Source organism: Tenrec ecaudatus, chromosome 12 (genome assembly GCF_050624435.1).
Source record: "Tenrec ecaudatus isolate mTenEca1 chromosome 12, mTenEca1.hap1, whole genome shotgun sequence".
Classification (NCBI taxonomy): domain Eukaryota; kingdom Metazoa; phylum Chordata; class Mammalia; order Afrosoricida; family Tenrecidae; genus Tenrec; species Tenrec ecaudatus.
The window spans coordinates 49,342,103-49,356,832 of record NC_134541.1 but is presented as its reverse complement, the minus strand read 5'-3'; the positions used below and the strand labels follow the sequence as shown (position 1 = coordinate 49,356,832).

Sequence of the window (14,730 nt, the reverse complement as noted above, 5' to 3'; positions counted from 1 at the left end):
AACACCTTGGTCCACCATTTCAGGATAAACTAACACCAGTTATCCCAACACATGCTGCAAAAGAATGACAGTATGAAAACACAGGTGCCACAATGCCTTCTGCAATGGAAAGTCTACAAAAAACAAAGGTATTTCTTATTACCGTGGCTTTGTGATAATGTAAATAGTAAATGTATCATCCCTGTGTTCTAGGGCCGCCATAAGAAAGTATCACAAATTGGGCAGCTTAAAAGGGTACACATTTATTCTCTCTCAGTTTTGAAGTTTATTCTCTCTCTACGTAAAATCAAAATGTTAGTAAGGCCAAATTTTTCATGAGGCTTTAGGGAAAGATCCTTCCTAACCTTTTCCAGAGTTTAAGGATCCCAGGTGCTCCTTTGCCTTATGACAGTAATGTCAATGTTTAGATGGCCATCTGAGGTAGGTAGTTTATTGTGCCCACCTGTCCGATAAACACATGTGGGGTTAATTGAAGGGCGGAGAGATAAATGGCTCGGTGAGTCTCGCCTTTCTAGTTCTCGGGTATCTTGCTTTCTGATGGACCGACCAGGGTGCAGTTGCCTTAGCCGGTTCCCTACTTCACCTGGCAAGGCTCACTTCCTGTGAGACATCCCTGAGGAGAAGCTACATGGATCTACCCCGATGCAACCCTGGGTGCTGGAGCAGCCGTGTGGGTACCCCTACCAGCGCTGAGATGCTTGCACATTCACTGACTCAGCTTTCCTCCTGCAGTTGGCATCATTGCGTGTGTTTTGTGAGATGGAGGAGGACTTTGTGGATTGGTGTTGGACATATGGGTTATTGTTGGACTTGTGGGCTTGGGCAGCACTGGTTTGGCATGTTTTCTTGATGTGCACTTACCCTTTATATAAAACTCTCTCTTATACATGAGTTTCTGTTGATTTGTTTGGCTAACGTAACTAGACTATCACACCATCTTAACTCTGTGTTTCTTTTCTTCTTTTTATAAAGACTCCAATAACATTCAAAGACACCAATAACATTGAATTAGGGCCCACTCAACGAAAAGTTTTACTTAAATGGACTTGAAAAAACAAACCAGGCTTTAAAATATATATATATATATATATATATATATATATATATATATATATATATATATATATATTTAAAGGAATAATTGTAATGTCTGTAATAAAATTCATTAGGAAAAGAAAAAATGTTTTTAAGTATTGAATCTAATGTAACTGGTGAGTAAGACCCAAGAATCATATGGAAGCAAAGTAATTTAATTAATATAAATTTTATTTGGTTTATGAGGGAAGTTATGCTTTTACATGTATTTCATTTCAACACTCCATATATTTCAGATGTGCAAAACAGTTGGATAAAACCACGAAACAAATGTTATCCCAGGCCGATCTATTCTCTGGCAACTTTTTCAAGTACCACAGAATTTTTAAATAACATATATTTTTATATATAACCTGTTGAGCACAATTAAGCTTACTTTAAATTTTTTTACTTCTGTCTTAGCTGGAATATGTCAAATCCCACAGAGGTTTGGGCAGAGAATATTTATTCTTGACACTGACTCTGAAGAGACATACTTGGATTGATGATTAACTTTCAGTTTTGACTTATTTACTATATCTTCAATTTTTTTTCCAAACCCAGTCCTTGCTTTGTTGGAAGTACCATGAAAGAGACTATGAATGAGAACACAGGCTACAGGACTTTAGAAATTAAAAATGGTTCTTCCTGGGCTTTTTTGCACCAAAACTTGAAATGAAATGCTAATTAGATTGATTTATCCACAAGTAAGGCTGCATCTAAAGGAATTGGTTTAAAAAAAAGCTTTACTTCTGTTTCCTATGGATGCACTTTCTAGAACAGGGATGAAAATATAAAATAAGAAGAGTAACACAATCCCATGGATTAAAAAAATAAGAAAAAATGTTAATCACCCAATCATTCAGCAGGTTGTTTATTTATTCATTCAATCATTCATTTATCTATTTATTTATAGTTTGAGTGAACTTGTTTGTCAATGAAGGATCCAAGTGTATTTCAATTTTTCTTTTTCTCCTTAAAATTTTTTTAATATACTACTAATTAGATTAGGGGGAATAACAAATATGGAGTGATTTTTTTTTTAAAGAACATGATAGTGGGACAAGAGGAAAGTAAAAAGAAGTAAAGGAAAGAACAGAACTAGATGGCAAAGGACACTTATAGAGATCTAAATACAGGCATGTACATATGTAAATATGTATATATAATGAGAGGGAAATAGATCTATGTACATATATTTATATGTTAAGTATTAAGGTAGCAGATAGACATTGGGCCTCTACTCAAGTACTCCCTCAATGCCGGAACATTTTGTTCTAATAACCCAGCATTCTGTGATGCTCGCATTCCTGACATAATTGCTGGAGACAATTTGGGTGCATAAGTAAATGTGCTGAAGAGAGCCAATGGTGTCCAGCTAGCAAAAGATACAGTGTATGGGGTCTTAAAGGCTTGAAGATAAACAAGTGGCCATCTAGCTGAGAAGCAACAAAGCCCACATGGAAAAGGCACTCCAGCCTGTGTGATTATGAGGTGTCGATGGGATCAGGTATCAAGCATCAAAGACCCAGAACCCAAAATCATGTTATTGTGAATGAGGGGTGGGGGTGGGGCAGAGTGAAGACCCAAAGCCCATTTCTAGACAATTGGACATTACCTTACAGAAGGGTCACAAGGAAGAGACGAGCCAGTCAGGATGCAGTATAGCACTGACTAAACATACAACTTTCCTAGTCTAGTTCTTTAATGCTTGCCCCACCGCTCCTGCCACTATCATGACCCTAGTTCTACCTTTAAAATCTGGCTAGACCAGAGCATGTACATTGGTACAGATAAGAGTTTTCAAAACATGGAATGCAGGACAGATAAAAACCTCAGGACCAATAATGAGAATAGTGATACCAGGAGCATAAGTGGAAGGTGGGGGAGAGAGAAGGGGAACCGATCACAATGATCTACATATAACCCCCTCTAAGAGGGATGGACAACAGAAAAGTGGATGAAGGGAGACAGTGGTCAGTGTAAGACATGGAAAAATATTATAAATTATCAAAGGTACATGAGGGAATGGGGGCAATGAGCGGATACCAAAGACTCGAGTAGAAAGAAAATATTTCGAAAATGATGGTGACATACGTACAAATGTGCTTGATTCAATGGATATATGTATGGATTGTAATAAGAGCTGTACGAGCCCCCAATAAAATGAATTTTTAAGTAAAGAAACATATTATATATATTTAAACATCCTATCTCAAGAAACAAAATTAACAATACCTTTTTAAACCTTCCATACATGTAAATCTTTTTCTCTGCACATCCTTCCTCCCTCCCTCCTCAGTAAACTATGCTGCCCCCATCCCTACTTCCTCATTTTTATCAACATCTTGTCTATTGGTGTGTAAACCATATTCCTTTTTTTCCCCTTATAACAATGGTGCTACCAAATATTTAAGTTTGTGAGACTGACTGAGTTTGCTAAGAATATCATTCTCAAGTTTGTTCATGTTTTCAGTGTTTCGGAGTGTTGTCATTGTTCTTTATTGATGTATAATATTCCATATTATGAATGTATATGAACTGGCTCCTCCATTCTTCTATAATTGCAGTTTTTGGTTGTTTCCATGTCTTTTGCTATTATGGACATTACTGCAATAAACCTAGATGTGCATTTGTCTGTTCCTTATCCGTTCTTGATTTCTTTGTGGTAAAGAGATTCCTCAATCATAAGATACGTGGTTTTAGCATTTGTTGAAGAAAGTGCTGTACTAATTTCCATATTGGTTGTACAATCCGTCAGTCCCACAAAAATGTAAAAGCATTCCTATCTCTCCACACCTGCCCAGTATTTATTATTTTCTGTTTTATTGAATTTTGCTAAAATTTTTGGTTCAAAGTGATATCTAATTGCTCTGTTAATTTCTCTTATATCTAATGATCTTGAACATTTTTTCATATGGTTGTAGGCTGCCTGGATACCGTCTTTGTCTATTTGAAATAGTCTATTTAGTCTTTTTTAAAAAAGCATTTTATTGGGGGGCTCATACAACTCTTATCACAGTCCATACATACATCAATTGTGTAAAGCACATTTGTACATTTGTTGCCCTCACCAGTCTCAAAACATTTGCTTTCCACTTGGGCTGTTGGAGTCAGCTCCCGTTTTTCATTTTTTTCCCTCCCTCCCCGGCTCCCTCTATTTAGTCTTGTATCCATTTTTAAAATTGTGTTATTTGTAGTTTTCTTATTAAGGTTTTGCAGTTTTTTATAAATTTTGGAGATTAGCCTTTTAGCTGATGTATTATTACTGAGTATTTTTTCCTCAATCTGTGTGTTCTCTGTTGACTCTTTTGATGAAGGTGTTTGTTATACCTAAATGTTGTATTTTTAGGAGGTCCTAGTTCTTTATTTTGTCTTCTTTAATGTGATTATTTTTCATTATGTTTGCTTGTGTGTTTATGCTTTGTATTTGGGTAAGTTTGTCCCTATTTTTTCACGGGTGGTCTTCATAATGATGTGATTTATAGTTAGGTCTTTGATCCATCTGGAGTTCATTTTTGTACATGGGATCAGATATAGGTTGTTTCATTCTTTTTCTAGAACCATTTATTGCAAAGGCTAATCTTTTGCCCATTTAGCATGTTTTAGTCCTTTATAAAAAATGAAGTGTCTATAAGAACTTGGTTGTATTTGTAGGTTCTCAGTTATAACTCATTGCACTTCATATCTACTGTTGTACCAGGCTGTTTTGATTACTGTGGCTACAGAGTAGGTTTTCAATCTGGGAGTGAAAGACCTCCTACTTCGTTTTTATTTTTTGATAGTTTTTTTTTAATTTATCCTGGGTTTCTTTTCTTTTAGTATAAAGTTGGTGATTAGTTTTTCCATATCTTTGAATAATTGTGATGGGATTTGAATAGGAATCACATTGAACTTTTAAAGTATTTTTGGTAGTATTGACATTTTCATAATGTTTAGTCTGCATGTCCAGGAGCATGGTGATTTGTTCCATTTGTGTAAGTTTCTTGGAAGAGTGTTTTGTAGTTTTCCTTGTCTAAGTCTTTTGTTTCACTGGTAATATGTATTCCTAAACATTTTATCTTTTGTGTAGTTATTATTGTAAATGGCATTATTTTTTGATATCTTTTTCTGTATCATCACACTTAATATACAAAATCAATATAAATATGTATTTGTATGTGCTGAAAATAAATTTAAGAATATAGTACAGCTACCTTAGTACTTAATATATAAAATATATGTACATAGACCTATATCGCTCTCATTATATAACATGTTTACATATATGCATACATATATTTATAACTCTATAAGTGCCTTTTGCCTCCTAGTTCTTTCCTTTATTTCCTTTTAATTTCCTTCTGTCCCATTATCATGTTTGACCTTCATTCGGCTATCAGTAATTCATTTCGGCTATATTGCACTTGATCAAACCCTACCAGGAATTCTATGACCTGCTCGCCATTGATTTTAGATCTCTTGCTGCTAACTTGTCCCTGGGTTTGTTGGCTCCCACTCTTTCTCTCCACCGCCTCCTCACCTAAGTCCCTCTGGAACTGTCAGTCACGTTGATTTCTCCTTGGGATTATAAACAATCCTATTTTATCTAGATAGATATGTAGGGGGTTGGGGAGCCTGTAAACCATTCCAGGCCTTCCTGTTGACCCCTATGAATGTTTCTGATTGGGTCTGATGCGGTGCCAAGCCCTGCCTCCTCCAGCCCCACCCCCACCCCCACCCCCACCACCCCAGTCTGAAGTCTATTTTGGGGATTCCTCAGGGACTTCTTTACTTTGCTCCCCTTGTTACTCTGTTTCATTCTTTTCAAGTTTGTCACGGTATGTGTGTGTGTGCGTGCGCACGCACGCGCGTCAAGGGAGGGGTGGTGGTGTCCAGACTGGGCACAATTCCCATACTGTGTCTCTACTGCTATCCCCTGTAGGGCCAGCCCTACGTCCTCTCTGTGCATTGGCTGCTCCAAGGATGGATGTTGTCCTTGAGAACTGGTGAGCCAGGATTTGGTTTTCTCTCTCTCCTTCCCCCTCCCTCCCTCTCCCTCGTAGTTTGCTCATGTGTGTGGCCTCAGCAGACCCGCCACTCTCTAAGGTCTATATCTTCAGTGCTGCACTCTGTAGTGTATTATTTTGGGAGGGAGTCAATATAGCTAGGTTTGGCGCCAGCCCTGCAGTCCTCTCTGTTATAGTTCGCTGCTCCATGCCAGTATGTTGCTAAGTATTAAGGTGGCAGACAGACTTTGGACCTCTACTCAAGTCCTCCCTCAACACAAGAACATTTTGTTCTAATAACCTGGCATTCTGTGATGCTCACCTTCCCAACAAGATGGCTGAGACAAAATGAGTGCATAAGCAAATGTGGTGAAGAGAGCTGACAGTGCCCCGCTATTGGTCAGCGGTCTTAACGGCTTGAATTTAAACAAGTGGCCATCTAGCAGGGAAGCAACAAAGCCCACAGGGAAGAAGCACACCAGCCGATATAATCACAAGCTGTGATGGGATCAGATATCAGGCATCAGAAGACCCAAAGCAAACAATCATATTGATGCAAATGAGGGGGGTTGGAGTGGAGACCCAAACCCCATCTGTAGACAATGGGACCCTCACAGAAGGGTCACAAGGAAGGGACAGTGAACCAGGGGGAAGTATAACACCAATGAAACACACACATTCCTATAGTTCTTTATCACGACCTTAGTTCTACCTTACAAATCAGGCTAGACCAGAGGATGTACACTGGTACAGATAAGAGTACTCAATACACGGAATCCAGGACAGATTAACCCCTCAGAAACAGTAATGTGAGTAGTGATGCCGTGAGGATAGGGGGAAAGTGGGGAAGAGAGAGGGAAACAATAGCCATGATCTGTGTATAATTCCACCCCCACCCCTGCCCCAGGGGGCAAACTACAGAAACATGGTGAAGGGAGACAGCAGATGGTGCAAGATGTGAAAAATAGTAATTTATATTTTATCAAGGGTTCATGAGGGTGGGAAGGTGGGGAGGGAGTGAAAAAAGAGGAGCTGATACCAAGGGCTCATGTAGAAAGAAAATGTTTTGAAAACGATGGCAACAAATGTACAAATGTGCTTGATACAATTGATGTATGGATGGTTATAGAAGCTGCAAGAGCCTCCAAGTTTTGAAAACTTCTTAGCCAGACCCAAGCACCTGAGGTAATGATTCAACTCTTTTTGCCCTAATTTCTTTCACATGTTTCTCTTTGATTGATTTTTGGAGTAATGCCTTTAACTATGGATAAAGCTAAGCTAAAATACAAATAAAAGTGAAGTAATGGACCATATAGATAAAGATAATGGAGATAGAAATGAAAGAAAACCAATATCAAAATGGTGTTGGAGTGGACTTTGGCTACTGAATTGATTCACAGATGAAGACTGAGAGTGCCCATGTTCACCTGAGATATTTCGCATTAAAAATAAATTGCAACAAATGTATCCAAGACTGTTACCACCCATTAAAAAGAGTTTTGACTTAGGTAGTGATTCCAGCGTCTGCCAAAGACCCTCTAAGAGTGCAGGGCATTCGTTCAGAGCACAGCAGCTTGGGTCTTGCTGGGAAAGCAAAGACAAAGTGATTTCTCAGAATAGAAATTCCACTCCAGGGAATGTTGTAGCTCTGAGTTGAGGAGTTATAGGAAAATAGCATGTGGCTTGCCAGTTGGTGGTTTTCTGAGGAGCCTGCTTCATTTGCATTCCTAATTGAATCTCAAATTAAACCCAGTCAAAATGTTCACACAAACCCCACAAGAACAAGTTTCCAGATTCAATCAGCTTAAAAAGTATCTCATGTGTAAATCCCCAGCTCAAACATCTGACTCTCTCTCAGTTTTTCTCCAAGAATCTTGTTTATTATCCTTTCTTTAATGTGTGAAGATCAACTTACTGAATTATTATTTCCTCTGTTAATAAACTGATGCAGGGAAACTAGAGTCCACCCAACCAGATGTATGTGTAACTATATGGGGATAATAGGAAAATTTTGGAAGATGGAAAATTCAGTGATGATAAAGTTCTTATTCTGAAAATCAGGGAGTGGGACTATTTGGAAGTAAGTGGATTCTAGCTGAAAAAGATAGATATTGTTTGGGAAGAGATGCGTTTGAACAGCAAAGATGATCAGGAGCTCAAACTCAGCATAAGAAAACACAAGGTGGGCACGGGGGCTGAGAAGGTCCTTCTACCATATAGTGCATAGACACTGAGCATGTGAATTCACCAGGAGATTCCTTCTAAAAATGATTCATTAAATTTCTTTCTGTCTTCCTGTCCGTGACAGGACAAAATATGTTCCTAAGCAACCAAAAATCATTACACATTAACTCGTGAAAATAAAACCGGGATTAATGTAAAATCCCTGACTGCCCCTTCTCCAGCTCTATAAAGAGGTCTGCAATTATTTATTATCTACAAACTAGAGGACCATAGTCCCTGGTGCTACTCTGCTAAGTGTCCATTTGGCTGTTCATAACTCATTGCAAGTGGATGCTTCAGACGTCCCTGAGTACTCACTGCATGCCCCCTGCAGTGAGCTCAGATGTGGCCGTAGAAATTGGAAGGCAAGTTTTAGGGGAAACTCACCCTGGGGTCTCTTTCCAGTTGCTGCTTATGATGTAAGCTACGTCTCCTCTTGGCCTTTGCAAGGCCATTATGGTAAAAATGGTACAGGCCTTCAGTGAAGGGCAGCTGTGGAGAGAGGAAAGCAGATATAAGGCATGGTTAGCTTCAGGGGTAGTCCTGAGAAGGGGCATCAATGATGGGGCTGCATGCAGAAGCTTCCAAGGAAATGGTACAGGTAGGGAAACCACTAAACCTTCCCTCGGATCAGTGCTTTCTTTCTATTTATATCCATGTACCCTCTCCGCCTCCTTGCCTTTGCTTATGCTGTGCCTGCTCCTGAGTACATTGCCTGTCACTTTGTCATCCTGTGGTGGCTTGTGAGTTGCTGTGATGCTGGAAGCTGTGTTCCGGGTATTTCAAATATCAGTAGCATTACCCCAAATGAATGGGTTTCAGCAAAGCTTACAGAGTAAGAACAAATTACTAAGAAGGCATAAACTGACCACCTCTGAGAAATTAGCCACTTAAACCCTTACGAATTGCATCAGAACATTGTCCGATACGGAAAGCCTTAGGAGTAGCAGTAGAACATGGTCAGAGTTAGTTCCAGAAGATGAGCCCTTCAGGTTGGAAGGCACTCAAAACAGGACTAAGAAAGAGCTGCCTTTTCAAAGTAGAGTCAACCATAATTTCATAGATGGAATAAAGTCTTTGGGACCTTCATTTGCTGATTAAGCACTACTCAACATGAGTAGAAACAGCTGCAAACATCTATCACTATTTGGAACTTGGAATACATTAAGTAGGAAGCTACAAAAATTGAAAGCTGTTAAAAGTGAACTAGGATGCATAGAGATTGAGATCCTAGGCATTAGTGAGTTGAATTGTACCAGCATTGGCCATTTTGAGTCAGACAATCGTATGGTTTACTCTGCCAGGAATGAAAAATGCAAGAGGAAAGAGGTCACTGAAATCGTCAAAGAAGACATTTCAAGATCTATTTTAGAGTACCATGCTGTCTGAGAGGATACGCTCTCTACCCCTACAAGGAAATCTAGTCAGTATGATTATTCAAATTTACGCACTAATAAAACTAGTCATAAAGAAACTGAAGAATTCTAGCATCGGTAGTCTATAATAGATCAAACATTCAATCAAATACAGTGATAATTACGGGGCAATAGGATTGCAAAAGCTGGAAACAAAAAGAGGAAGGCATAGTAGTTGGGAAATGACCTTGGTTATAGGAATGAAGTTCGGGATAACATAATAGAATTTTGAAAGACCAACAACGTCTTCAATGCAGATATCTCATTTTAAGAAAACACACACAGCAACTGTACATGTCAACCTCTCCAGATGGAATGAAAATAAATAAAATTTACTAAATCTGTGAAAAATGCAATAGAAAGGCTGAGAATGATGAGGGCAATGAATGTACAAATGTGCTTTACACAATTGATATATGTTTGGATTGAGATAGGAGTTGTATGAGCCCCTAATAAAATGATTTTTTTAAAAAAGGAAAGAAAGGCTCAATATCAGCAGCTAAAATGAGGCAAGAAACTGACTGTGGAACAGGCCATCAATTGCTTCTTTGAAAATTCAATTTGAAGCTGAAAAAAATGAAAAGAGGTGTATGAGAGTCCAAATACAACATCGAGTATATCCCACCTGAATCTTGAGAGCATATTAAGAGCAGATTTGATGCATTAACCTGATGCATTGTGGAATGACATCAAGAACATCATGCACGAAGGAATATCCAGAAAGGTGAAAGGTAGTTGAATGTCAGCTCTCCTAGCGTGGTATGGCTATGGTAAACTTCTACAAGCAGTTTTCCACCAGACAGCATCCTGGCACACTGGTAGAGGCCAGTGATGGGAATGGTGGGATCTTGCGCTGGATTCACCACTCCTTAGTCTGGAGGTACATGCACTCTGTCCCTCCTCAGACCAGCAGGGCACACAGTATCTACCATATATACTCGAATATAAGCCGACCCGAGTATAAGCCAGGGTACCTAATTATTACCTGGGAAACCAGAAAAACTGATTGACTTGAGTATAAGCCTAGGGTGGAAAATGCAGAAACTATTGGTGAGTTTCAATAATAAAAACAAATGAAAATAAAATTACTAAAAATTGAAACATCAGTGGGTAATGTATTTAAATATTTATTTTAAATTAAAAAACATAAATAAAAGGACAAGTCATTTAACATTAGTAAACCAGCACAGTAAGTGGAAAATAGGTTCAACAAAAACAATAAGGTATCAACAATGATACCTTAAGAGTACTATTCCTTGAGCTCAATCAGCAACCAAGCTAAAATGTACAGAGTTAAAATCCTTCAAAACTGGATTCCTCATCATCATCCGTATCCCAATGCAGAGCTTCAGCTGGTGTGAGGTCATCATAGACGATGTCCTCACTGAGATCGCCGTCATCACCATCACTGCTGTCATTTTCATACAAAGCGCAGTCTTCACTGCCATTCATAGCATTACTAATACTACATTTCTGGAAGGCACGTCACACCATGTCTTCTGGAATGTGTTCCCATGCATCTCAAACCCACTTTGCTATTAACTCTATGTCAGGCTTCATGAGAGTTCCTCCTTTTGTTAGTCGGGCTTGACCAAATGACATCCATTCATGCCACATGATTCGCACACGGTCTTTAAAAGGCTTAATGGTTCCCTGAGACTACAGGAAGGGGGGTGGGAAGGGGGAGCTGAGAGCATTGATGACTGTATAACCCCCTCAAGGGGAGCGAACCACAGAATTGTATGTGTGTGAAAGGATATATTGGATGGTGTAAGATATGGCAGTATCTATCTATCTACATGCACACACACATATATATAGTAAAAGAGAAAGAAAATGTTTTGGAAAAGGTGATGGCAACGTATGCATAAGTGTGCTTGACAATTATTTTAAGGACTGTAAGAACCTCCAATAAAATTATTTTTTTAAATAATAGAAATAGTAAGATTTCCTGGGGATATGGTGGGGGAAGGAGGGAATAAAGAGGAGCTAATATTAAGGAGTTCAAGAAGAAAGAAAATGCTTTGAAACCGACTGTGGTATAAATGGTTCAATACTGCTTTATGTGATTGAACTATGGAATGTTATGATAGCTATAAGAGTTTCCAATAAAATAATTAATTAAAAAAAGGCTTATTCAAAGATACATGTCATAGGACGGCTTTGAAACATTCAAAGTCCTGCAGTGTCAGTGGATGCTACACCTCGCTGGGTTACCACTGACCCATGCATAAGCACATTTTTTTTTTACATTTTATTAGGGCCTCATACAACTCTTATCACAATCCATACATATCCATACATCAATTGTATAAACACATCCATACATTCTTTGCCCTAATCCTTTTCAAAGCATTTGCTCTCCACTTAAGCCCTTTGCATCAGGTCCTCTTTTTTTTCCCCCTCCCTCCTCAGCACATTTTTTGTGCTGAAAAACTCGGCTTATACACGGGTCTATATGGCACCCCTGTGCCATCCCCAGGGAGGGTTGTGAAGCTTAGCTTTATAGGAAGCTGCCCTGACCCCAGCCACCACCTGAGCCAGGAGTAACTATTTTCACATCATGTGGCCTGATCCCAAATAACACAGAGTTCTGCCAGAACTCCATCTAGGACCATATATCACCCCCACCCACTCTCTGAACTCTGGACCTGGCAGAGTATGTGCACACATACCATATGCTCTTACTTTCTTTTTTTTTCTTCTATTGTTGCTTTTCATTTTCTTTCATTTCCCTTTTTTTAAAAATCCTTTCTGATTTCCATTTTTGTTCTTTCCTCTTATTCCTTATATTCTATTTTTTGTTTAATATTATTTTTCCTTTCTCCCCACCTCCCTAATTTTCCTTACTGTGTTTGTGAAGTTTCTTTTTTTGATCTACCTTTTGTCTACCCTTGATTTTACTTTACTTTCTGTCATTAATTTTTTTTGCTAGCTGTTGTTGACCAGATTTGCCCTCATTTTTAATTCTTTTAATTATCTTTTATGGATATTCTGTGTGTGTGTGTCCCATACACACACCTACAAGAGAAACATCACCTGATCCCATGTGGCCCAATAAAACTCAGACCTCCTTCAGCATGAACCTACAGAGAGAGGATCACTACTTGCTCCTGTACCACCACCCCCTAATTACCTACAGATAAATGAAATCACCAACCAACATTACTCTCAACTATGCTATACAAATAACCAAAAAATGAACCACTCACATACACTCTCTATTACACCTATCAAGGGACAGGGAGGAAGAGGGTAAGATATCACCAACATACAATCATTACATTAATATAAATATAACAGCTCTACAATGTCTATGAGACATCAAATAGTTTCAGTTCACACAAAGAGACAAGACAAAGTGGTCCATACAAATGACTACTACACAGAGCCAGGAAAACTTTCTCAGGAAGAAAAGGCAATGGGATTACCTGATAAGAAATTGAAAATATATATATAGTATTTAGACTCCTCCAATGGATTGAGAAAATGATCAACAAAAACCTAGAAAACCATAAAGAATAAAATAAGAAGAATTCAGGAAAGCACTGAAATAGCAAACAGAAAAAAAGTGAAAAATTAGAAAATTTTCTAACCAAAACAAAGAATATTAATATTAAAATTTCAGAAATAAATTATATGTGGAGAGAAGAAGGAAATATTGTTGAATCAGTGAAAGGTCAAAAGAATCAACTTGAAGAGAAATCTCTAAATACTTATCTGCTAGAAGAACAATTTAAAAAGAACCAAAAAAGTAAAGAAAGCCTAAGAATTATGTAGGACACCCTCAAACAAGGTAACATGCACATGATTGGAATTCCAGAACAGGAAGAAACAACAAAAAGTACAAAGAAAATTGTTGTGGAGTTGTTGGAAGAAATCATCCCTATCGTTATGAAAGATGAAAAATAAATTCAAGAAGTTAAACACACAAAACCCAGAAATCTACAAACAAAAGGAACTCAACACAGGAATTTATATAGAATGGAGAATCCACAAGCACCACACATACACACAAACAAAGCAAAAAAACACACAGCAATAAATCCACATATCAAAGAAGACAGTGGATGTAAAAGAATAAAGACACCTGCCAAGAGACAGAAAGTAGTAGACTGGATAAGAAAACAGAATCCTTCAATGTGCTGCATACGAAAACCATGCCTCAGACACAAAATGTAAAAGTAGACTAAAAATAAAAGGAGGAAAACCGTCTATCCAGCCAATGGTAGTCAGGAGTAAAAAAATACAGGAGTGGCAATAGTCCTCTCTGCTAAAGTAGACTTAAAGGCAAGACCTATCATGATGACTAATGAAGGACATTTTATAATGATTAAATCTAACATTGAACAAGAAGGCATAATCATAATAGACATGCATACACCAATAAAAGACTGTAAAAATAGTAATCAAATTCTTAAAGTGTTCAAACAAACAAGAATACAGAAAGTATTAAGTATAACTATTAAGTAGGAGATGTTCTCTCTGGAGGGACAGAGCATCAGAAAACTAAACAACACAATCAACTTGACTTTCTTTTTTGTTCCAGGGGAGAGCGCTAACGCAGTCCCCCACTACCACAAATGATGCAGTCCAGTTTCCCACATTTGGGAATATCGCAGGGGCCAGCACATCCGGAGTGCAATGGATAAGCCTCGCCCTGGGAAAACCACCTTCATGATCATGGTATCTTCCCTGCCAGGTAAGTATTCAACTTGACTTTCGATACATGTACAGAACACTTTAAGCAACATATGTAAATAATATCAACTTTATTATTTTTCTGTAGTCATTGCATTAATGATAATACTACAGACTATGTTCACCTTCTTTGCTTTTTAATCACCTCTCAGTCTCATCACAGATAATTGTGGTTTCGTACACCATCTCCTGATAGTTGGTGTCATGCCCAAAGTTGCTCAGCTAATTAGTTGTCGAGACACTGACTGATGTTCCTTTCAGTGTAGCTGCTTTTAAAATCTTTAAAAATCATTTTATTGGGGGCTCGTGTAACTCTTACCACAATCCAT

The 14,730-nt window shown here is 38.2% G+C and overlaps 1 protein-coding gene and 1 non-coding gene across 3 annotated transcripts in view; both read right to left on the bottom strand.

Annotated features, from left to right (window-relative positions):
- PCSK2 (proprotein convertase subtilisin/kexin type 2) overlaps positions 1-14,730 on the bottom strand; it is a 282,423-nt gene that overhangs the window by 248,281 nt on the left and 19,412 nt on the right. The window contains exon 2 of one of the 2 annotated variants that reach the window (XM_075527844.1): positions 8,673-8,777. The exons of the other annotated variant lie outside the window; for it this stretch is intronic. Coding sequence (XP_075383959.1) covers positions 8,673-8,777 — 105 coding nt within the window. The remainder of the gene's footprint in view (positions 1-8,672; positions 8,778-14,730) is intronic. 2 annotated transcript variants of the gene reach the window in all.
- Positions 14,247-14,410, bottom strand: LOC142423681 (U1 spliceosomal RNA). The gene has a single exon (XR_012779285.1). It is a non-coding gene; the product is annotated as a U1 spliceosomal RNA (small nuclear RNA).